The sequence below is a fragment of the Macaca fascicularis genome, chromosome 3, assembly GCF_037993035.2.
Source record: "Macaca fascicularis isolate 582-1 chromosome 3, T2T-MFA8v1.1".
Lineage (NCBI taxonomy): Eukaryota > Metazoa > Chordata > Mammalia > Primates > Cercopithecidae > Macaca > Macaca fascicularis.
The window spans coordinates 125736392-125762059 of NC_088377.1; the positions used below are offsets into that span (position 1 = coordinate 125736392).

Sequence of the window (25668 nt, forward strand, 5' to 3'; positions counted from 1 at the left end):
GAATTTGAGCAATTATTTGGGGGTTCAAGGCAGCAAAGCTTTTGTTCTTAAAATCCAGAACAGTGGTCTTCCTACATCATCATTCAGATAGACCTGAAACAAAAGTTTGACCCCCCAAAAAACTGCACTTATCACAAAAGTGCTTTTTTCCATCCATTCTGTTTCATTTTAACCCTCTTTGTGACTCATCAAACTGATTTCATGATCCACTAATTAGTTACAACCCACAATCTAAAAAGCACTTGTCTAGAACATGGAGAAGTTCTCTGCTGACCTGGAGTCGTTTCAAACACCATGTTTTAAAGATTTCACAGCAATGTTGCACATTAAACTACCTGAAGATTAGGAATCATTGCTCTATAGAGAGCAACTGATAAGAAAACCTACAGTTTTCTTTATTGAAATACACTTTTGAAAACAATCTCACCTGGCAAAGTTATTTTACATAATATAAATGTAGCAGTAAGTAGGCTGTTTATCAGTTTGCCATACTCAGTACAGGGTGATCTATGAAGTACTTTGCAATCTGTTTTTTCCACTTGAGCAACAGAATTCTTAACAGCCAGGAGACCCGAGCAGCTGAGCCTCAGGCAAGAACACAGTGTCAGATCAGGGCTATGATAGAGCCACTTTGGTCTCACCGACCTTTCCCCTAGTGAGCTCTATTTCCATGAACAGAAACTAGATGCCTGGGAGCTGAGGCATGGAAAGTTAGTTCTGCTCCCGCAGCAGTGACCCTTCACCTACTAAACTTCCCCTTGTTGACTGCAGCCAGGCAGTACCGCCCAGGCTGTGGGTGTGGGACTGACCTTTCACCCACTTAGACTACTCCAGAGAGCCCCAGCATCTGCTTAGCTTCCGCAGGCCAGCTGCTTCTTCCTTCCAACACAATGTTGGTAAAAACTGTGCATAGCAGAAAGTAACTTTGTTTTTTCCCTAGGGCACTAATTTATAGGTTTCATTTCTTATTTTAAAATAAAAATAAACAATCCCTCTTTGCTCCATTACACAGTGCATTTTGAGAAGCCTATTTGAAAGAAGAGGTGAGAGAACCCTAGTGTGCAAGGGGTGGAATAAAGAACAAAAAAGAGGACCGTTAACCCTTCCTGTTTGTACTTCCTCTTGAAATTCTGCACTGACTGTTGAAACACGGTCAGGCAGGCCTGCTTTCCTCAATTAAGAACACAACCATGTTGCCCAAACTCAGCATTTGTCAGGCCTTCGAGTTATTTTCAAAATGGGAAACTAAAGGGGGAAAGAAGTGTGTGTCTGTGTGATTATTATTAAATTTGCAGACAGTCTAGTTTTCTCTCTGGCAAAGTCTAACTGATGCTCAAGAGGACATCAGGTAAAATCAATTTTGTTCAAGAAACAAACGGTTGAGTTTCCAGCATCTGTTTAGTTTGTTTTAGCACTCAACTGTTTCACACAGTTGCCTGGTTTTGGCCAACAAGGCAAATCGGTATTCTTCTAAAGTTTCAGAAAGGCAATTAAAAAAAAAAAAAATCTTATGCTTTCAATGGCCAGAAGACTGTGACAAGGATTTCTGTTTAAACTGAGATTTAGAGAACCCATGTTTCCTACCAGCTATATGACTCTGGTGACTTAACTCTTCTGCCTGTTTTTCCTCTGCAAGTGAAAATGTTGGATTAAATGAATGGTTTTCATGTTTTCCATTGACAGTCTCACTAAAGGATAGTTCTTCCAAATGGAAAGGGGAGGGTGGAGGTAGAGTGCTGCTGTAGGGCAGAATACCCCACCAGCAGCTGCTGGGGCCCCCAGCCCAGTAATAACAGGGGTTGAATCTCCCAAATGTAATTCACTGATCCACTGATCTCTGGAGTCCTGTGTTGGGACGAATCCCAAGGCCACATCAGATCACACAGGAGAAGATGTTATGATCTATTATTACTGGTGGCAGCCAAGTTGGAGAGGGAAGGACTAACCACTTGCATAACATGTAATTGCTTAAACTAGTATTTTCAAACAAATGCAGAAAAATTAGTATGACATCTGGGCATCTGTCCTTTTACTGCCAAAAATGTAGATGTACAATGCATTGCTCATAACAATAGGCCAGTGCACATAAATTGCAAGTAGTAAGGAATATTAATATAACTGACTGAATTTTCCCATTTTTACCTAGACAGTGAATGCAATGGTGATACAGCTTTGATGCCCCTGCACTGGGCTAAGCAACAAAATCAGAAAAGAAAGTGACCTCTAAAATTTGTCTTTCAGATGACCTGGTGCTTGACTGTGCTCCTTTTTATTATCTGAAACCCCAGAAAAAGTGGTCTAAAGAAGCCAGCCAGGGCTACACAAACCAAGGCTGGAACTTAGCAAAACCTGGCGTTTTCCAACCAAAAGAATTCTATTTGAACTCTGTGTGTGTAGTAGAGGATACAGGAAAAAGAAAGGTCCTATTCAGTGATAATCTCAGGAAATTCATGCAATGATCAGCAATCAGAGGAAAGGAACAGGCCACAAAACTGTAAGCAAAGTTTCATGGTTCAATATTAGTCCACGGAAGACAATGAGCAGGAATAGTAAGAAAGAAAGCTGATTGCAGGCTTTTCAGGTTTTAAGTCTCCAAGTCTCTTGGTATGCCTGGGCTTGTTAGAAATAGAAGGCAGGAAGTTCTCGTACCATGATTTTCAGCTCCATCAGGTCATTTAACGTCTTCTCTACCATCAGAGGGAACACGCAACCTACAGAATGGAAGAAAATTTTGCAATCTACCCATCTGACAAAGGGCTAATATCCAGAATCTCTACAAAGAACTTAAACAAATTTACAAGAAAAAAATCAAAAGACCCCATCAAAAAGTGGGCGAAGGATACGAACAGACACTTCTCAAAAGAAGATATTTATGCAGCCAACAGACACATGAAAAAATGCTCATCATCACTGGTCATCAGAGAAATGCAAATCAAAACCACAATGAGATACCATCTCACATCAGTTAGAATGGCGATCATTAAAAAGTCAGGAAACAACAGGTGCTGGAGAGGATGTGGAGAAACAGGAGCACTTTTACACTGTTGGTGGGATTGTAAACTAGTTCAACCATTGTGGAAAACAGTGTGGCGATTCTTCAAGGATCTAGAACTAGAAATACCACTTGACCCAGCGATTCCATTACTGGGTATATACCCAAAGGATTATAAATCATGCTACTATAAGGACACATGCACACGTATGTTTACGGCGGCACTATTCACAATAGCAAAGACTTGGAAGCAACCCAAATGTCCATCAATGGTAGACTGGATTAAGACAACGTGGCACATATACACCATGGAATACTATGCAGCCATAAAAAAGGATGAGGTCATGTCCTTTGTAGGGAGATGGATGAAACTGGAAACCATCACTCTGAGCAAACGATCGCAAGGACAGAAAACCAAACACCGCATGTTCACACTCATAGGTGGGAACTGAACAATGAGAACAATTGGACACAGGGAGGGGAACATCACACATCAGGGTCTGTCATGGGTTGTTGGGAGGGAGGAGGGATAGCATTAGGAGAAATACCTAATGTTAATTACGAGTTAATGGGTGCAGCAAACCAACATGGCACATGTATACATATGTAACAAACCTGCACGTGTGCACGTGTACCCTAGAACTTAAAGCATAATACAAAATAAAAATAAAAAAAGAAATAGAAGGCAGGAGGGCTGCTGGCCCATTTCCTGGTCCCAATTTTGCCTTCCAAGTCAGTGTAAAGCCTATTTTGGACAGATATTTGCCAACTTCCTCTGCCCATTCTCTTGCTACATCTATTTTCATTTCAACTTTTGGAATAACATTTATTTTCTTTACAATTAAGAAGTAACACATATTTCATGGCTTAACATTTGAAAACTCATTTAAAATGCAAATATAAATACTGGTAATTCCATTGCCCAAAAATAACCACTATGGATAATCTGATATATTTTTCTTCTGCATAGATTTGTGTATATGTTTATGCATATAATATTTAAAATATTAACCAAGTGCGTTTTCCACCAATATTTCTTATAATCTCAACATCCTCTCCCCAATTTGGGCAGCTGGACCATGACTCACAGAAGGAGCCAAAAATACTTACACAAGTTTTGAGAAATCTGCTTTACTGAGGAATTGAGATACAGGTTTTCCTTTTTCTCAGATCCACAAAACCTATATGTGGTTTCTATGATGCACCCCTAACCCCCTTTTTTGGCTCATCTGGGCTATTGTCAAGTCTCCTCTAGTTTTTATTCTCTTTTGCACCCCTATAATCAGAGAGTCTCTTCTAGTTCAAGGGGCAATAGTGGGAAACCTGATGTGATTTATTGTGATTTCACTATGCTACAAATCCCCTCAAGAACTACACTTTTGAGACTCATTCCCTATGCCAAGACCTTAGAAAATAGCAGGAATAAAAATGGCTTCATGAGGGATTTAGGCAGACAGACCTGTGACAGCCTTGTAGAGTTTCTGTAGCCCAATGTGTTAAGGTCACAACAGAGGGGGCACTAAGGTAGATGGGGTATGAGACTATGGTTCAGTATATTTCAGGAACAACAGAATGGAATGCTGTCCTTGGATCCAAGAACAACCAGAGCGACAAAGAGAGCCAGGCACAAATGGGTCTTTTGGATGGGAATGAGACATGATGGAGTGGCAATCTGCACGAACCAATAATCTAGGACTAGATTTCATAGGAATCATCTCAGTGGAAACTAGCATGGCTACTTGTCTACTTTCCCTGGTAACTTGGGCCTATATACACTCCTGGGAAAATAGATGCTGCTCCAGGGGAAAATAACAATAAAATCCCACATTAACCAAAAAACCTTTAATAGACATTATACTGACTTACAGGAAATCAAAAGTAAAGAAAATATCAACACATGTACACTTGACATTTATGAATTGAAATTTGTAACCACTTTCTACATTTAGAATTTTTTTTTTTTTTTTTTTTTTTTTTTTTTTTTTTTTAGACAGAGTCTTGCTCTGTCACCCAGGCTGGAGTGCAGTGGCACGATCTTGGCTCACTGCAACCTCCGCCCCCTGGGTTAGAGCAGTTCTCTGCCTCAGCCTCCTGAGTAGCTGGGATTATAAGCGCATGCCACCACGCCCAGGTAATTTGTGTATTTTTAGTAGAGATGGAGTTTCACCATCTTGGCCATGCTGGTCTTGAACTCCTGACCTCATGATCCACCTTTCTCGGCCTCCCAAAGTGCTGGGATTACAAGCATGAGCCACCGCATCAGGCCATATATTTAGAATGGTTTTAACAAAGGCTTAGTGGGTTTAACTAGAGTAGTTTTAATTAGATTTGCCAAGTGAGTGTAACAGAGAGAGAGAGTTAAGGGTTTTCTCAAGAGCCTAATTATAATGTTGGTTCGTGGCGTCCATGCTGGATAAGAGGGGAAGAAAAGACATAAGAAGAATGAAGGAAAGTAAAATGGTAGCCTCAATGAGATCCAGAAAGGCTAAGGGGTATAGGAAGAAGTATTGGGTGTGGAAAGCTTTCAGACTATGATATCTGTGATAGAAAAGGGGGCATGGAGAGCAGAATTGAGCAGGGACAGGGATGCCAATATGACAAAGTCTCAGCTCGGGTCTCCAGACAAAGAATTCCCATCAGAGGGATCCTACATTGAGGAAAAATGGCCAGGTCCTTCTAGATGCTCCTCCATCACTGTGGGGCTGCCTGAGAAGGGCGTGGTCTCAGCTCAAATGCTGTCTGGATCCCAAAGATTCTGCAGCTGAAGGCTGTCAGCTAATTTCATTCCTTGCAACTAACGGCAAGCACTTCCTTAAAAGAAATCTCAGGGTAGACCTCAAAGCTGCTGCAAAAATCTATGTCGTTCATTATATCAGCTGCATTGTGTTTTAGTGCATGGGTGTATCATTTATTTACACTATGGGTTATTGTCGAAACAAGTTCTTTTTCAATTTTCGTTTTTACAGGTAATGCTACAATGAGCAATCTTGTACATACATCTTTATTCTCTCTGTCAGTAAAACCGTAGGATAAGTTGCTAGAAGTGAAATGGCTGAGACATGGGGTAGCTATCTTTAAAATTTCTGTAGATTCTGCCAATTGCCTTCCAACAAAAATTTGCCAATTTCATCCCCACAAATAATATAGGAGAGTGTTCATTTCCCCAGGCCTTGCCAACAAGGAGATCTTACCAACCTTTTCTTTATTTGCCAGTCTAATATTAGAACAATGGTGTCTTATTATCTTTTTATTTTTTATTTTCCTATTCACTCATTAGTTTGAGCATGCTTTTATATGCTTAGTACACATTTGTTTTCCTTCTTCAGTCGTTTTTTCATTTCCTTTATTCACCTTTCCTTACTAACATCAAAGGCAAACATCAAACACATTGAGAAATTTCTTGTAGGGGTAAAAACAATGCTTAACCTATATTTGAAACTGATGCAAAATTCTTCTTATCTTTCCATGAAAAGTCAAGATGTGCTAGCTTCAGGATTTGCTTCCTTTTCTTTCCAGATAACACTGGAGCCACAAGTGCAAAAAGAAGAATGAACCCATTTGCTATGATGTAGGGAAAAGATTTTGGCCTTGATATGAAACAAAGGAGGCCAAGAATGAAACAAAGAGCCGCTCTAGCAGGAACTATTGTGCACAGAAAAAAGTAAGATATAGCTGTAGGCTGATAGGAGAAGGGCATCTTGTATAAAGAAACCGGGGACAGAATCTCACCCATCTATCTTCACTTCTCAGCAAAGGCTTAATAGCCTTTGGGTTCTCATCTTGCCTTCACGGTAATTTAGTCATGACTCTCCTATGGTTTTTCATTAACTCAAAGTGCTCCCAAACAAACCCATCACTTGCACTACTGGTCCGTCCTCAGTCAACTTATCCTTTTCTCCTGATACTTTTGACTTCCCTGCTTCTATCAATAAAATCACCTCCTCCCAGCGGTACAGGTTTAGAATATTAGAGAACTTTAAAAAAAATCTTCATTATCAGATTTGACAAAGCCTAGAGATACTACCAACAAATGGCTCTTTTCAGTCCCTCTCCTCGCTGCTCCAACACCTTTCTTCTTTGTCTTCTATGAATATCTGCTCCACCTTTATAAGTCAGATGACCTATCACTTCCTCCAAGGAAGCCTCCCCTGGCTGCTGCTTGTCCCCCCAGTACACATACCGTATATGCAACATGCTATTTTTTAGATTATTTTCATGTCTTTCTCCCATCTTTGAAGACAAACTATGCCTTCTTCATCTTTATGTCCTCAGCATCAATCACAGTGTCTAGTACATAGTGGGCGTTCAATAAAGTTTAGTAGAATTATTTAACTGTTAACAAATTTGAACAGAAAACACATTGCTCCCTGATTTAAAGGCTTTAACAGTTCCCTGCTGCCTACTCTAGTAATCTCATAGTCCTCATACTAGCATTTCAGGCTTTCATGGGATAACTGAATCTTCCTTTCCCTCTGCCCTTAGGATACTCTAGACAGCAGCCAGATGAAACTAGTCATTATTTCTCCAGTGTATCTCTAGCTCCTACATCTGTGCTTTTACTCAGTCTTGGACAATTTTCCCCACTGTCTACCAATTACTTGCCAAAATCTTGCTCATCTTTCTACAGCCATCTAGAATGCCAATTCTAGTAGTATTTCCTGATCCCCAACATAGCATTTCCTCCAGACACCCCAGATCACGCTTAACATATCCACTGTCTGGCACCATCACTATTACCACCAATACCACCACAATCAAAATTGCCCATGGCATGAACCTTTCTTATGGGCTCTTTTTTAAATGCGTTTAATTATAGCATTTTACCCTGAGGATTAAATGAAAATCTAATAAATTAAAAAATAATTAGTTATTGTTTTCTATCATCTGCTAATAATCTGAGGTGCATGAGAGCAGACGTTTTTGCACCCATCAGGGCACCTACTCCAGCTCCTGGCACCTAGTATCCTCTAGGTTAACAGTAACTATAAGAAACATCAGAGACCAAATTTTGAGTTAGGTCCTGCTTTTCCCAATAGCTTCACCAATATGCTTTCACCAGTGTTCCCTCTCAACCCCAGTAGAAGCTCATTCCTTTTCTTTTAATTGTCATTTACTCAAGGAGACTTTCCCTGACCACCAAATCTAAGGTAGTTCCAGCCTATTACACTCTTCACAATCATTTTCTTCTTAGCCCTTGTCCTATCTTAACGTATAGGCTTATTGTCCGTATGCCTTTGTAATGCCAATTTCCCCCACAAGTCTATCATCTCCATGAGGGAATAGATCATGACCACATGGTTCCCTACTGAAACAGCCATCTCTTAAATAATGATTTGTCTATTACATATTCTGTAAATATATTCTCCAAGTCTGCTGTTCATATTTTAACTTTAATATTCTACGGTCAAGTCTGTTAATCTTTCCATCCTGTCTTTGGAGTTCCTGTTATGTGTATTTTAAATTGCTTTCTTGGAATATGATCCTAGAGGTGGAAAAATTGAATAGATGTCTCTTTAAGTGATCTGACCGATTTTGTCAAATTGGCCATCCTCCACCCTCTGGAAAAAGTGTGATTTGCATTCTGAAAGTTCTACTAGTGGCCTTATGTTATTAGATTTTTCCAGGCAAACTGAACAGAATTCATTTAATGCTAGGTAAGGTGCCCATGGAAATTTTAGGAATCAGGTATTGCAAGCAGGGATGTTATGTTCAGCATTGTATGCAAGGGAACAGCTTTGATTACTTCTTCTACTCCTTAGCATTAATCATTTAACAGTCTTCTCATGGTTTACTTTTACTCAAATGAATGCATGGATCTGTCATACCCATTGCCCCCAAATAATATTTTTGTTTCACCTCTGTCCCAACCGGATAACCTCCAAGATTTGTGTTCAACCTGAAAAGAGAAGTGCCACTCTTTTCCCAGGTCACTCTCTAATCATGGTAATACATAGCATCTTAGCCAACTGGGTAAACAACTTGACCTGACCTTTCTAGGCCAGCTATCATGAATGCTGCCAATTATAATAACAGTTCCCATCATACAGAAATGACACAGAAGAATGCAATGCACTGTGACAGTAACTTGGTAAATATTATTAGAAGGGATGACATAGAAACAAAATTTTGGCGACCTCAGTTCACATTTAGCCCTAAGTCATCTCTGTGAACATCATATGATTTCACCTGATCTTTAATCAACCCACAGCACATAGAGTAGTAATGCTGGGTAAAATGTACTTGGGGACATGGGACTTTCCTAAATTAGACTGCCTGTAATGCATAATTCCATTGCCTTTCCTCTGAAAATCAAAGTATAATTCTTTGTAATATATATTTTTGCCTATTCCAGGTTCCACATACAGTGAGAAAAGCAAATGCATGCTTTACTTTTTACTTATGTTGTTAGGACCCAATCTAAGAAAAAGAAGGGATTTTTACCTTAAATTTACTTGCTTCATCAAAGAGATTCTTATTTAGTTTTTTGGCTACTTGAACACATTTCTTTTCTGCATCAAGCTATGCAAATATTTAATAAAGGATTCCAAGTACAAAAATATAAATAATAGTGGCATCAAAACCTGTCTACAAGTGGAGATGAAATTCCCCATATTCCCACATATTCCCACAACTATTTCAGCTTCAGATAAGTGCTTGAGCTGTTGTGTTTTTGGTTGTTTTTCTGTCTCACTCAAGTGCAACTGCTAGAGTCTATACTTGGATCATCCCTCAATATTCTCTTAGAACCCAGGCCCCATCCTCTTCATTGGAAGATCATGAATATTGCATGTCTTCACACAACTGTTTCTCAAAGGTCTGCACAAAATATTTGGTCATAACAGAAAGTCCCAAATTCTAGACCATCTATAGGTAAAGTATAGACAATGGGGGAAATAATAGGAGAGCTAATACGATGCCTCCACACAGGCCACATAACTGACAAAGGGTTTGCCAGGACTGTTTCAGATCCCTCGTAACGGTGGTTGATTTTAGAGAAGCAAAATTGATGCCTATTAAACATCCAAATGGAGAAACCAAATAGGCAATTGAATAGAAGAATCTGGATCTTGGAAGAAAGTTCGTGCTAGAGATAGAATTGGAAATCTGTCCTGTGATTTAATGCAGTCTCCTAGATGAAAAGGGCAAAGGATGACAGCAGAGCCTAGGATCACTCATGACTTTCACAGTGGCCCATTCTGCTTGTAAATGCAGGGGCAGGCTGGGCGCGATGGCTCACTCCTGCAATCCCAGCACTTTGGGAGACCAAGGTGGGTGGATCACTTGAGGTCAGGAGTTGGAGACCAGCCTGGCCAACATGGCGAAACCCCATCTCCACTAAAAATACAAAAATTAGCTGGGTGTGGTGACGTGTGCCTGTAATCCCAGTTACTCAGGAGACTGAGGCAGCAGAATTGTTTGAACCCGGGAGGCCGAGGTTGCAGTGAGCCGAGATGGCGCTACTGCACTCCAACCTGGGAGACAAAGTGTGACTCTATCTCAATAAATTAATTACTTAAAGTAAAATAAAATAAACGCAGAGGGATGAGGTCAAAAGGGGTCTTTTATAACAAATTATCATTTTTAATACCCCATTAGTTCCCATTCTATTACATTTGTAACCAAATCTCTTACTCCCACCTTTCCCAAACACGGTGGTTTCATTCCCTAGGCCTTTTAAGAGTGTCAGGAGAGGAAACGGAGGTTAGTATGAGACTTTTATGACAGGATAATGTGTCTCAACCACTGTCATTAATTTAATAAATACTGAGTAGTGAAAAAGTAGAAATCACAAAGATGCATCAGACAGGGTCCCTACCCTGATCTCTTTCAGGAAAGGAGGTAGTCAGAGAGGGATAATATAAAAACATAAATAGTTATAAAATAATACTATGAAAGACCAAGGCCTTATTTGGAAGAAGTGGGGAGAAGTAATCAAGGAAGACTTTTTGCAGCAGACAGCTTGTGCCAGACATTTGAGGGTAGAATGGATTGTCTCAGATAAAGATTTGGAGTAAGGACATTTCGTACAGGTCAGAGTGAACAAATTCTCTGATCACAGCAAAAGGTAAGGCAAACTGACAAATTGATCCCTTTTTAATTTTGTTTTTAATTAATAGAACTAAACCTAACGGAAAGAATGTGTTGCCGGAGAAGAACGAATTGATGTGGCCTTTTATTACCACAGGAAAAAGTAAATGTATTTGGGCAGCCCCTCAAGTCTCAGCAAAAGGAACAGTACAGTTCCTGCCATGTGCCGGTCTCTTCTGAAGAAAAGGGGGCGGTGGGGGTGGGGGCGCACGTCTTTAGGTTGTTTATTCCTTTCTCTCTGTCCAGTGGCAGAGAAGCCCATACTTTTGAACGCAGCTTGTTGGCTACTGTAAAAGCCCTGCTCTGAGAAAGGACCAATGAGCGCTCGGAGCCCAAACTCTTCGACACAGTTTGTGGCCGGGAGTGCTTGACATTGAGACAGCCTCCGAGTTGTAAACAAGGACGAGCCTGGGCGGGACCCCAGCCCACGCGACTTGGAGCCCTGTCCCAAGAGGCTAATCTTAAGCCCACGTTGCCCCAGATACCTGCTTCTGCTTCCTCTTCCCTGTTCTTCCCACCCTATTCCCCTCACAGCCGCGGGCACCGGTGCCAGGGCACTCCGTGGTTACCGGGTCAGGCTATCTCTGCGGGGACCGCGGCCAGGGGGGCGGGGCCCCTACCTCTTTCTCTGATCTGATTGGCGCGGCCTGGAGTTCAGGGCGCGTCTCCAAGTTCCAGTGACTCCTCCTGTTTGGGACTCGGGGGGAGAGTGCGGGGAAACAAATAAAACCTCGGGCGGCGGCGGCTGGTGGGAAGACGGGAACTTGAGTTTCAACCCACTGTATCTCCGACTCGCTGCCCAGCCTCTTCACTCCGCGGCACCCTCAAACCCTAGCCCAGGCCCGGGCGCACGAGACAGCCGGCGCACCTGCAGTCCTCGCCCAGACGCGCCGCGCCCCCTCGGAACCAGGCTCTGCTCCGAGCAGCCTTAGCTCCTCAAGCGAGCCACAGTCCCTGCAAGGCCGGGTGGGCGTCAAGATGAAGGCGGCCCGTTTCGTGCTGCGCAGCGCTGGCTCACTCAGCGGTGCCGGCCTGGTGCCCCGAGAGGTCGAGCATTTCTCGCGCTACAGCCCCTCCCCGCTGTCCATGAAGCAGCTACTGGACTTTGGTGAGAGGGGACACAGGGCCCAAGCTGGGTCCTAGGGATGGGGAACTGCCTTAACTTTCAGCCTCGGGAGAGGGAGGCTAGGATCAAGCTAAAATAACTAGGGTTCACATTGCTGCTGAGCCCTGGAGCCTCGACGACAGCACACCTTTCCTTTTCCTAGATTTGGTTACTTTCTGACAGGGGTGCCGCCAGGTCAAGGCCACCTGCAAGCCTGCCTTCACTGGATAAGGTTTGACTTCATCTGCACACTCTTCTTTCTGACCTGTCCTTCCAGTCAAATTACTTTTTGCTTTCGGTCACCGTTTAACAGTGGACTGGAAACTTTTTCCCCTCCTTCACAGCATAGTACTGTTTGGAGAAGATTCTAAATGGTATTAAATAGCCTCAAATTAATAGATTTTATTCCTTGGCCACCGGCATCCTTCCACAGGGTACATCTCTCTGCATCCCTACAGATTTGTCTATCATTATAGCTTTCCATATATTTGCATGATTGCTGAAAATATTTACACATTTGTTGCAATAATCTTATAAGGAAAGTTTCAAGGGTTTAAATGTGATATCATTGTTCTGGAAATATTACAGCTCCCACTCCAGCCTCTTATCCCCCATCTTTCATGTCCACACTCATTAAAGGATGTTGTGTTGTTGACATTGTGATGTGACCGAATCCTGCAGTCTTTCAAAAATGCTAAGAACTGTGGGATATTCTTACTTCTTGGAAGTGAATCCTCTTCAAAAAGAGAAGACAATAATTATCCTGTATTTGTCACTTTTTAAAAGAAAGAAGGAAAGACGAAAGGAAAGGAAGGAAAATAGGAAGACGAGATAGTCAATTAAGAAGACAATCGCCCCTGAATTATCGATTAACAGTAACCCAACTGAGAGTGAAATATAATTTTATAATATATGTGTGTTCAATATTTGATAGTTAATGCTATTTAGATATATCATTTAGACACACCTTTTTCCCAAAAACTAAATTAATTTCGTTTATTATAGGTTCAGAAAACGCATGTGAAAGAACTTCTTTTGCATTTTTGCGACAAGAATTGCCTGTGAGGCTCGCCAACATTCTGAGGGAAATTGATATCCTCCCGACCCAGTTAATAAATACCTCTTCAGTGCAATTAGTTAAAAGCTGGTAAGTGGTGAACCATATTGAAGTCTCTAGTTTTGAAACAGTTACCCGGGTATGAATTCTTATACTATGTTAACATCATAATTGGAAAACAGGTGATCTGTCTGAACGGTAATTACTTTTGAAAGATGTAGGGATTTTAAAATTAATTTAGGATAAGTTATCATTAGGGAAGCTATAAAACTATAAACAGACATTTTTACCCTGAAAAAGTCGACTAGTTTATAATAAAATTTTGAGTTCTAGGATAAATTGGAAAAATAATTGGCATGCAATTTTAATTTTCAATTATAGAAGAGTACTTTCAATAATAAGAGTTTGATATTGCAAAAGAAATCCTATGCCTAGAAACCAATTCAAATGACTACTATTGAGGGGAGGCCTAATCTTTGTCACTTACAAAGTGATTGGCAGAGTGGGCTCTGGGTTCAAATCCTGCCTCTGTCACTTCTAGTTGTGGAATCCTTGGCAAGTGTCTTAAACTCTTTATGCCATTGAATTATTATTCCCATCTCTCATTAAGGAGAGTAAAGTATATGCCTCAGAGGGATGTTTGAGTGTAATGAAATGAGATAATCCATAAAAAAAAGAAAAAAAAACCCACTTAGGACAGCAGCTGGCACACAGCCAGCAGTCAGTAAGTGTCAGTTGTTATAATCTCATTTTATAAATGAAGATACTGATGCTTAGAGATGGTAGGTAACCCCAAACAGCAAATTTTTGGATCACAGAAGCGGGATATGCACAGGTGGCAGACATGCATGAGAGCCTTATCTTAATCCACTGACTGCACAGCCTTTTGTTCATTGATTCAAGAAATACATGTATTATATACCTATAAGACAATTACAATCTAAAACATATTCAATGTGTAGTATTTACTTTTGCAGTCAAGACTTATACTCTTCTATGAATGAATGTAGTAGAAAAAAATAAAAAGCTTTAAAAAAGTTATTTCTAAGTATTATTGCTAGAAGAAATGAAAATATTTGCCAAATAAAATAGTCAGGAAACTGAATACTGACCTGAAATAGTTAAAGAAACATTTTGCGTTAAATTTTAAGTTTGAAAGTCAAGGATTAAAAATTATAGCATTTTAAATTTTTATTATTTTCCAAATGTTCTGGAGGAAAGTTTTAATTTTGAACATAATGCTTACTTTCTCTTTTAAAATTATTTGAAAAAGTTATTCTATTTTCAGCCATTTGTATCTGACTGTTAATTTTAAAACTTAAAGCACGCCTGTTTCTTTACAGGTATATACAGAGCCTGATGGATTTGGTGGAATTCCATGAGAAAAGCCCAGATGACCAGAAAGCATTATCAGAGTAAGCTCTATGCATTAGAATAAATGTTTAAAACTTTGGTTCTTTCCAGACAAATTCCTAAGATATTTTTAGACCTAAATTAAAGGAATTCAGCTCTGAATAATAAATCACTACCCCCTTACACATGACAAGTTTTGGCTTGTTGGTTTTTTGGAAGTGAAGAATATGGCATTGAAAATGATGCTAAGTGTGAAGAAATGATGCTAAGTGTGAAGAAATGATGCTAAGTGTGAAGAAATGCTAAGTGTGAAGGGGACTCATTTTTGTTCCCCCTAGGGAGACCTATTTTTACTATAAATTTACTCCAATGATTAGATGTGCAGGAGGATTTACCATTACATAATTTTAATACATTTCAGTGTCATTGGAGATTAAACATTTTCTTTCAGAGTAACTGATAGTTTCTAGCTACCTAAATAAGAATCTTTTCTAAATCTGACGAGAAATTTTGAAAGTTTTTTACAATGGTATTCTAGAGTCATCTCTAGAATGATGATATTAGATATTAATCGTTAGTTTATAAAGAGAAGACTTAATACATCTGATGAATGCATTGGTTATAAGGCTAATAGTTTTACATATAAGCTAGAAACAAAATGAGTCTGTTTATGAAATTATCTCCTCTAGTGGAAGAATCTGTGGTGAGATTACTAATAAAGGACTAACGTTTTATCATTTGATTTGTTCACATGAGTAATGCAAAAAGATCTTTAGCCTTCTGTGAAGTAACCTAAGGAGTATAAGTGAATGAAATGTATTTGAACTTTTACTAACCATAAATATTGTGGCTTAGCTTTGTAGATACACTCATCAAAGTTCGAAATCGACACCATAATGTAGTCCCTACAATGGCACAAGGAATCATAGAGTATAAAGATGCCTGTACAGTTGACCCAGTCACCAATCAAAATCTTCAGTATTTCTTGGATCGATTTTACATGAACCGTATTTCTACTCGGATGCTGATGAACCAGCACAGTAAGTTAGCTCATCATGATCATGGTATATAGACATGGGTGTAGAATATAAGGCATACTATGACTAGATGTTTCACTAATCAGCAGGTCACATTCTCAGTGGTAGTACTAATCATTATCCTGAATTTTATAACAATATTTTGTTTTTATTTTTCAACAGTTCTTATATTTAGTGACTCACAGACAGGAAACCCAACCCACATTGGAAGCATTGATCCTAACTGTGATGTGGTAGCAGTGGTCCAAGGTATGTTCTATATTTCTGCATTTCCCTTATTGAAAATGTACACTGTATGATTGACATATCTATAATTGAGGTGACTCTGCGAATGAATTTATGTTCACAGAGTGTTCCATTTTATTTTATAAATGTTATCTTCAAGGTCCTTTCCTTTTGAGAGTCAACAGTATAAACATTCCTTTAAAATATTATTTTAAAATCCAAATATAAGTGACTAACTTGCCATATTTTATATATTGTATTTAATCTCTGAAGTGCACATATTTGTATTGCTAAAACTGCAGTGCAAACACTGTCTTAATTTTTCTTCAATAAAATATTAAAATATATTTTTATATACATAAACCTGTACTTTAGTGCATATTTTATAGTAGGGCGATACAGACACTGAAGATTAATTGAGAACTGTACTTGGCATAAATTCATTTCATTGTTATAAAAAACAACTTCTATTCCAGATGCCTTTGAGTGTTCAAGGATGCTCTGTGATCAGTATTATTTAACATCTCCAGAATTAAAGCTCACACAAGTGAATGGTAAGTTTTAAGTAAAATATATTTTAACCTATGGAAAATCTGTATTCTCCTAATACGATTTTTTTTGTAAATATAAAGCAACTTCTGTGTTCCTTTTTTCTCTTGCCTAGAGTTTGTACACATTTTTTTTTGAAGACAAGGTTCTCTTTAACTGTCTCAACTGGAAGGCTCCAATTCTGCCTATTCAGTTGCTAATGAGGATTCATAAAGAAGAATGTTTTGAACAAATAATATGGGATTAAAGTAGCAACTATTTTCCAATATCTTAGATCAAAGAAAGATTACTTGCTGTAGAATATGAGGGATAAGGAGACCAGAAGTAGGGAAGATACAGCTGTGGAAATATCCTCTTAAAGAGGTTACCCATAAGACCTGGAAACAAAAATACTTTAAATTTCACTGTAAGAAATAAGCCAGTGACAGATGCATTATTCCACTTATATGAGATGTCTAAAATAGTCACACTCACAGAAGCAGAGTGGAATGGTAGTTGTCAGGGGCTGTGAGGAAGGGGAAAATGGGGAGTGGCTATCCAACAGATATAAAGTTTCAGTTATACAAGATGGATAAATCCTAGAGTTCTGCTGTTCAACATAGTGCTTATAGTTAACGATATTGTATTGTACACTTAACATTTTGTTAAAAGGGTAGATCTCATGTTAAATGCCTTCACCCTAATACAAAAAAAAAAAAAATTGCACTATTGGTTTAGACTACTGTTCTGGAAGCAGAACATACTTCAAAAAGCTTCAACTCAGCTGGGTTCAGTGGCATACATCTGTAATCCCAGCATTTTGAGAGGCCGAGGTGCAAAGACTGCCTGAGCCCAGGAGTTCAAGACCAGCCCAGGCAATAAAGGGAGACACTGTCTCTACAAAAAATAAAAATTAGCCAGGCATGGTGGCACACACGTGTAGTCCCAGCTGCTCAGAAAGCTAAGGTGGAATGGTCACTTGAGACCAGGAAGACAAGGCTGCAGTGAGCCGTGATTGTCCCACTGCACTCCAGTCCAGGTGACAGAGTGAGACCCTGTCTCAGAAAAACAAACAAACAAAACTTCATTTCTGACAAGGTCTTCCTATACTGTCTGAATGACTGAAGTGATTACATGATGAATGAAAGGCACTATTTTCACCCCTTCCCATTCTGTTCTGATAAATAGTTGCATCTTAAAACAGTTTATTTAAATTGGAATTACTTCTTTTTTCTATTTAAAGTAAACATCTTTCTCAAGTAATATTTATACAGCAACAGTTTGTTTATGGTGAGAGTTTAAATCAAGTTGCTCAAAGAATAGCCTAACAGATTAGGGACATGCAAATGTAAGTAAACACTAAACTAAAAGTAGAAGAGCAAATAAAGAATGGAACATATCTCTGAGCATAAACAGGGTTGTTGCATAATACTAGTAGATAAACTGCTCCAACTGTTTGACAAAATAAACAGGGGCTTGTGCCAGACCTTGTGTTTTCTGATTCAAACTTTGCCAAGGCCTGGAATACTGAAGAATAATACTTTTATTTTTCTTTTATGTTTTTTTTTCTAATTTTATTTTACTTTTTATTTTTCTTTTCAAAAAGCATTAAGAGGTTTTTGTTTCTCTGTTTTCTTTATCCTCTTGGTAAAATTTGAGCATATTTAGCATATAAGATTTAATGTTTGGGTGATACAAAAAAACAAGAAAAATCAGGTGTATTATTTTACCATGCACTAAAAATATGAAAATTATAGTTAGCATTAATTTCAATATTATGCTATAAGCACAGTTTTTCCCTTCTATCTTAAAATACATATAATTTTGACTCTGAAATTGTCCAGTACAAAAATGGTGAAAATAGAAATAATCCACAAAATCTAATTTGTAGCACTATTCTTCCACACTTACCCAACTTCATACATTTGTGGAGAAATACAAAAATTAATCATATGGAGCAAGGTGGTTCATGCCTGTCATCCCAGCAGTTTGGGAGGCTAAAGCTGGAGCATCGCTTGAGGCCAGCAGTTTCAGACTCACCTGGACAACATAGTGAGACCCCATCTCTACAAAAAAACAATTAACCAAAGAATACTATGTAGCAACTACAATAACATTTTGTACATAAGCCAGTAGTATTTACTGTTTAAGCGGGAAGGTTCTAGGGCAGGATTTGGGGAGGGAGAAGATAGAGAATATGCCAACCCTCTTGAAGTCTAAAATGTCAATCACATGAATGTGGTGGTTTATTTTAGTGAAGTATTTGTTTACAAAATCTTCATGAATTTTATTTTTCTAGGAAAATTTCCCGACCAACCAATTCACATCGTGTATGTTCCTTCTCACCTCCATCATATGCTCTTTGAACTATTTAAGGTACGATACTTCACAATAATTGAAATTTTACCTTTTAAAAAGGTTTAACAGTTATATTTTTATCTCCTTTATTATTTGCCACAAAACAGGAGCCTCAATATCTTTTCCCAAGAATGCTTCTAGTCCTCCTAGGAGAAAGTAACTACACAGTCAATGTTTGAGGAAGTACATGTAGCTCATTGTAGCATCAACACGTATTTGAGAATGCATCATACAATTCATGATGTGTCAATGCTTTAGAGCCAAGAGGAGGTTCCTATTATTTTTTCAGGTGTCCATCAAAGCACCAGTCATTTATTCATTCATTAAGAGAGGTCATGGGGGTGAATGTTTCAGTGAATGAGGCCTTGTTACCTCCACCCCCACAGGCTGATCCAACTCCAAACTCAGAGGTTCAGGTCCAGAATTCCTGTAGGTGGCATGGCCCCATTCAGAGTCCAGAATGTGCTCAGAGCAAAGTCAGTACTTCCTTCAATCATCCACTTTAAAGTGCATATGAATCACATGGGGACTTTGTTAAAGTGAAAATTTTGATTCAGGAAGTCTAGAGTTGGGTCTGAGATTCTGAATTTTGAATAAACTAAGGGGTGATGCTGCTGGTCCAAATGCACACTTTTCTTAGCAGGCCTGTTGAGCTGTCTTCTCAAACTGTAGTGTGCATTAGAATCGCCTGCAGGACTTGCTAAAACACAGATTCTTGGGCTCCACCCCAGAGATTTTGATTCTTTAGGTCTGAGAATGTGCATTTCTAACAAGCTCTCAAAGGGTACAGATGTTACTGGTCTGAGGCAGTCCGGTGCTAAGAATCAAATCCTTTCATGCGTCCTAAGATCAAATTAAATTAAGATCAAATTGAACTTAAACCAAAAAATAGAAAAACACCTTAAGCTTTTAGATGCTTCCCAAGAGTCCCCTGAATTGGAGAGAAGGCAGGCTAAAAAAAGTGAAATCTGGCTCTAATTCTGACATAACTCTTTCCGGAACTTCCCGTTTCCTAACTTATTCTAATATTACTGCTGTGAGGTATTGATTGTACTACAAACATCTGATCTACTTTATTTCACTCCAGCTAATGACTAGAACTTAATATTATATAAAAACCAGAAAGCAGAAAGCGGATAGGTGGTGAGAAAGGAAAATGGGTTAAGAAAACCAAGACTGTATCTGTATGATATTCAGCCAATAGACTGAAAACTTCTTTTAGTTTGCTCTGTGTTAAAGGACAAAGGATACTTTTTCATTGATTTGATTTATTTTTAAGTTGAATGATGCAACTCATAGAGTTATTTTGCCATCATTGGTGAAAGTTAGATGATAATCAAATGCAAACTGAAATTTAATTTAGAATTATCAACTGTCCTCTTAAATAGTAACAACCTTTTCACAGCAAGTTTTATAAAAGCCAATAAATTGGTTCAGTGATTCACTGTTCATTTGTTATGTAATAGTCTTTGGTGCTTGGATGTAAAATGTAATGGAAAGACAGAAAAGGGAGAGCTAGGAAATGGACTATAAAAACCAATTTCCACATTTAAATTAAGCTTACAAATAAGAACTTGACAGCTAGCAGAATTGTTTTTCCATTAGACATTACTCCCAGGAGCTATATTACACAGTAAATGAATATTTTTCATTATACATCCTACATGACACATTCATAAATGGCTATTTACAAAGCTGTTTTACTACTAACTTAAAAAAACAGGAACTTTGAATTACCCTCCCTGTGCTACTTTTATTTTAAACATTAAAAAAAACAGATATTTATTGTCCCTCATTCCTCTGCCATTGAATTCCTTACGGTTTGGTTTCCTTTAGAATGCAATGCGGGCAACAGTTGAACACCAGGAAAATCGGCCTTCCCTTACACCAATTGAGGTGATTGTTGTCTTGGGAAAAGAAGACCTCACAATTAAGGTAACCATTCTCTGTCTTTCTTCTGGGTGTCTCTTGAGAGAATTAAATAGGGTCAATAGTAATAAAGCTCTCTGCTTTTTGCAATAGATAACAGTCATATAAGCCAGGTGCTTTTTAAATGAAGGAAAGCCATTTTTATTTAGACAAATAGACATTGTTTTTAATGTGTGGTTCTGATGACTTGTTTGTTTGTTTTAGATTTCAGACAGAGGAGGTGGTGTTCCCCTGAGAATTATTGACCGCCTCTTTAGTTATACATACTCCACTGCACCAACGCCTGTGATGGATAATTCCCGGAATGCTCCTTTGGTAAGAACAATTATTTGGCTAAATTAATCTCAGCCACCTAGTTCTAAATGTAGAGCAAGGATTGCAAGGGATTATTTAGACAAGTTCATCAATTTAGTAAAATTAGACATGAAGGATATGAGAATGCATGATAAAGCAAGCTAAAAATGGTGAAACAAGGGGTGTCTGACTGGAAGTAGAAGATATTTATTTAGGTTCTAGGACATTAGTATCAGTGAGGACAGTAATTTCCTATTTGTTTGTATTTCAGTGATCGCGTACACTTCTTTACCTGATAACATCTCTCTTCTCTAGGCTGGTTTTGGTTACGGCTTGCCAATTTCTCGTCTCTATGCCAAGTACTTTCAAGGAGATCTGAATCTCTACTCTTTATCAGGATATGGAACAGATGCTATCATCTACTTAAAGGTATCCCTTGAATTCAATAGCAAAATCCTATTTCTAAAACCATTGCTGCTTTTATAGCCCTCAGTGCTATGGTCCAGAGTGAATTCCCCAAACTGAGTTAATACAAATGACCACAGGTCATTCTCTTCTGTTTCTGGGTGTGTGTACATTATTTAATATGATAACTTACCAAAGAGGAAGCTGGGCCATACTACCTGCCTCAAGTGAAGCAAAATTGCTTCCCGAGAAGTGTTAATACATTACCAAAGTTTCAGAATGAGGACATGCTAATGCAAACTTTTTAAGGCAACTCCTTTTGGCATCTATGAGAGTAGCTGTACTTTTATTTTACTTAGATTTGTGGGAAGTATATGCTAATAATGTTCCAGCCTGAAAAAATAACAAGTATCAAGATACTCAGGACCTTAAGCTGACCTTGTTAGAAATCCTGGGAAAGGAAAGCTGACTGTTCGCAAACTGTCAGTGGGGTGCCAGACATTCACTGTTTGAACTTAAAAACTTGGTGCATGTTGGCCGGTCACAGTGGCTCACGCTTGTAATCCCAGCACTTTGAGAGGCTGAGGCGGGTGGATCACGAGTTCGGTAGTTCTAGACCAGCCTGGCCAACACAGTGAAACCCATCTCTACTAAAAATACAAAAATTAGCTGGGCATGTTGGCGGGCGCCTGTAACCCCAGCTACTCAGGAAGCTGAGGCAAGAGAATCTCTTGAACTCAGGAGGCAGAGGTTGCAGTGAGCCGAGATGGTGCCCCTGCACTCCAGCCTGGGGCAACAGAGCTAGACTCCGTTTAAAAAAAATAATAAATAAAACTTGGTGCATGTTTTTCTGTTTCTGGTAAAGCCTCAATTTCTTTGTTAAGAGCACTGTCTTGATTCTGTTCATCATTTGCCAACTATTTCAACTGAAAATATATTTACAGATATTAACAACTAAAACATTAAACTTTCAGGCTCCCATTTTTTGCACTGGAATTACTTGCCAAATGGCCTTTGATCACCTGAAACAGTTAATGTATTCACTTCTTAAGTGAGCAAAAGCCTTCAAACTATTGAGAAAGAGCAATAGACTGAGTGCAGACACCAGTGTGCTCTTATTACTGTATCAATTAAATGAATGTATTTGAGTGTTTGGATACTTACCTCTGAATGTATTTTGAATAATAACTTCAAGTGCAAATTATGCCATGCATAATGTCTTTGGTCTCATGTTTTTCCCCCCTTTTCTTTTAGGCTTTGTCTTCTGAGTCTATAGAAAAACTTCCAGTCTTTAACATGTCAGCCTTCAAACATTATCAGATGAGCTCTGAGGCTGATGACTGGTGTATCCCAAGCAGGGAACCAAAGAACCTGGCAAAAGAAGCGGCCATGTGAAGAGGGACACTCAAGACACTTTATGGGATCAAAGTGGGTCTGCACCAGTGCTGCTTCCTGAATGTTTGTGTGTGAACCCTTGTTTCCTCCAAAACAAACAACAGCAACGAAAACTCCTTAATCAGAACACTGATCCAATGAGGATTGGAGCTTGTTTCTGTGACCCAGGAGAACTTAGTGCAAGACTACAGGAGTTAACAGATGGTCAGCTCCTTATTTTTTTATGTAGAATAACTCATGAGTTTATATAAAATCCCAAAGAAATAAGCCTCAGTTTTCCATCTGTTTTTGATAACAAGAATGAGAAAGGGAGTGAGCGTGAAGATGGCAGTTAGCAGTTTCAATAGACTAATATTTTAGGCCTCTTGTTCACATCAAAAGATATTGGTGTCAGAATACCAGCATTTTCCTGCCATGCAAAGGATTAAAACTTAGTTTACACTATGTGGTTAGAAATGTATGTAAATGTACATTTTGAACATATTTATGTGCTCTGGAAGGAAAGGCTGGTGACTAAAATAAGGTTTACGCTGAAAGAGGAGGAATTTTATTCAAAGCATTCAAACATTTTATTCAAATGTTTCAAAATTCAAAACATTTTATTCAAGGTTGCAGTGAAGGCATCAACTTATGTAAAATCTCAGAAGGAAGGCTCCTCTGATAAAAACACAGCTCCTTTATTATGCTGCTTTTCCTGTTTACTTTACACACTAAGTGAACACTTATTGTCAGGTGCCTGGTCTTGAGTGAATTGTTAGATGTGCACTGAACTCAGGATGTTGGGGATTGGAGAGAGAATTGCCAAAGTAACGGCAAAAATATCTCTTACTTTGCTTTGCTTATAAATAAGTCAGCAGATTGGAAAAACTAGTGTTAGTGAAAGAAATCACATGTTCAGAGCCTAACTCAGTAAGAAGGGCTTTTCTCTATCCTGAAATGATGGTAATCCAAAGGCATCCATTTTCTAGGCTTAAAAGATATATTTTTGATATATTTAATTATATTCTGTACACTCCAGCATTAGTATGTCTATTTAAAAATTTCTAATTTGCAAGTGACTCAAGAACATTAGAATTTAAGTACCTTTTAGAGTGATTTTTTTAAAACAAATAGCCTGGACGTAAGAGATTCTCATGTGAGCATGCTTTCATTTGTGAATCATTGTGACTGAGAGCTAATGAATGACACCTGAAATGCATATGGTATTTTTGCGAGAGTTAAGGTATAATTTGAAGGTTGGCAGGCAGTGGCACTGAATACTCTTAGAGAAGAAGGAAGGGAAAAATGAAAGAAGGCAGGAAGGAAAGAAAGGATATAGGTAGAGAGGGAAGCAGAAGGCAGGCACTTTTCTATTTTCCCCACAAATTATTTCAAAAAAAGTCTGTATTTTCATGCATGTGTCATTGGCAAGAAGAAGAGCTGGTGTTTTTGAAAGCAGTATGGATTCTTTAAATGGCTCTCACTCTTACAAGATAGTAGGCTTTTATGAGATAAACTTATCTGTGTCAATTAACATTTAAACTGGCATATAGAAAAAACGGAGGATTTTCTGCATTGTAAAATAATCAGTATGGTTTATATGTTGAATTTGACATTTGTGTGTAATTTTGAGGTGGCCTAGTGTTGTGGTGCTTCTGGTAATGGTAATAGAAGCTCAACTATTTTTTTGTGGATTTCAGATTTTATCATCAGAAGTCCTAGACAGTAACATTTCTTAATGGTGGGAGTCCAGCTCGCATTTCTGATTATACAAAACAGTTTGCAGCAGGTTATTTGTCATTTCAGTTTTTTACTGAAATTTGAGCTAAACATTTTTACATGTAAATACTTGTATTTACCAAAGATTTAAATCAGTTGATTAATTAATTAACCTAAACACTGTGAACTATCTTTAAAACACTAGAAAAAAGAAACGTTAGTATCTCAATTACATTAACAGTGCAAATGGACTTTGATAAAATAGAAATAATCTACATTGGTATTTGTGAAATCTGTGGAAGAGCTTTAGGGTTTCTAGTAGAAGGATACTGAATACTCAGGCCCACTTAAATTATTAATGTATACATTGTGTTTTTGTCTTTATGCTATGTACAGAGAAATGTGATAATTTTTTATAATAAATATTTTTTATGATAATAGAAGACATTGTCTTTTAAAGTTCTTTTCTCGCTTTACCTCAAGGTACTAAGAATTTGAGTTAAGATAACACAGTACAATGGTGTGTTTGCCTATAAATTTGTATACAATAATCATTTTTGCAATGCATATGTTCTCTGCATATTTCTGTAAATTTAAGGTTTCATTTTATGTCTGAGTTTGCATACAAACAATGGAGTACCAAAATAGATAACTTAGGTTCCCAGTGACTTCTGGATTAAATGTCAGAGTAATAATAAGGTGGAAATAGGATAGAAATTACTAAGTTAAATTGTGGTATGTATTATCTTTGCTCTCTTTAGTGCTTTTCTTTACTATTTTAATCCTACTTTATCATTAGACAACATCCTTTGCCCACCTTCCTAATGCCCTTATTGGCAAGGTTCTACAAATGGGTGGCTGGGGTGGGAAAGAGGGAGGGGAAGGAGGGAAGAAAAGGAGGAAAATAGATTAGAATTAAATGATAACAGTGGAATGAGTTTGCCATAACTAAATTATAAATCTTGTCAAAATAATCATATTTGAATAAAAAATGCCATTAGCCTAAGGCATTAGACCCTAAAAATCCTATAGTAAGGTTGACATTTTACTAAAATACCTTTAGTGAAGTTGACAGTGAGACTCTCTATTTCCTTGACTGCCTTCATTTTTTCTGCTTCTGTTGAGGAAGCACTGCACCATGTGTAGCTAAGAGGAGCACGCACCTGCACACACGCACAAGATCTAGCTGTACAGTTTCTTGGAC

General features: G+C 38.4%; 1 protein-coding gene across 1 annotated transcript; it reads left to right on the top strand.

Annotated features, from left to right (window-relative positions):
• The first annotated feature begins 11831 nt into the window (after positions 1–11831).
• On the top strand, positions 11832–24907 carry PDK4 (pyruvate dehydrogenase kinase 4). Its single transcript, XM_015447716.3, has 11 exons — positions 11832–12188; positions 13191–13332; positions 14586–14657; positions 15451–15635; positions 15795–15881; positions 16334–16411; positions 18685–18761; positions 20580–20678; positions 20877–20987; positions 21282–21395; positions 22626–24907. Exons 1-11 carry the CDS (start codon positions 12059–12061, stop codon positions 22764–22766), a joined length of 1236 nt encoding a protein of 411 aa, XP_015303202.1. The 5' UTR covers positions 11832–12058; the 3' UTR covers positions 22767–24907.
• Positions 24908–25668: the final 761 nt, after the last annotated feature.

What these genes read in the sequence shown, in the direction of transcription:
- PDK4 (XM_015447716.3), top strand. Translation starts at nt 12,059, where the DNA reads ATGAAGGCGGCCCGTTTCGTGCTGCGCAGCGCTGGCTCACTCAGCGGT. An exon ending in GTGCAATTAGTTAAAAGCTG is followed by an intron (nt 13,333 to 14,585) that starts GTAAGTGGTGAA and finishes GTTTCTTTACAG; the next exon opens with GTATATACAGAGCCTGATGG. An exon ending in GATGCTGATGAACCAGCACA is followed by an intron (nt 15,636 to 15,794) that starts GTAAGTTAGCTC and finishes ATTTTTCAACAG; the next exon opens with TTCTTATATTTAGTGACTCA.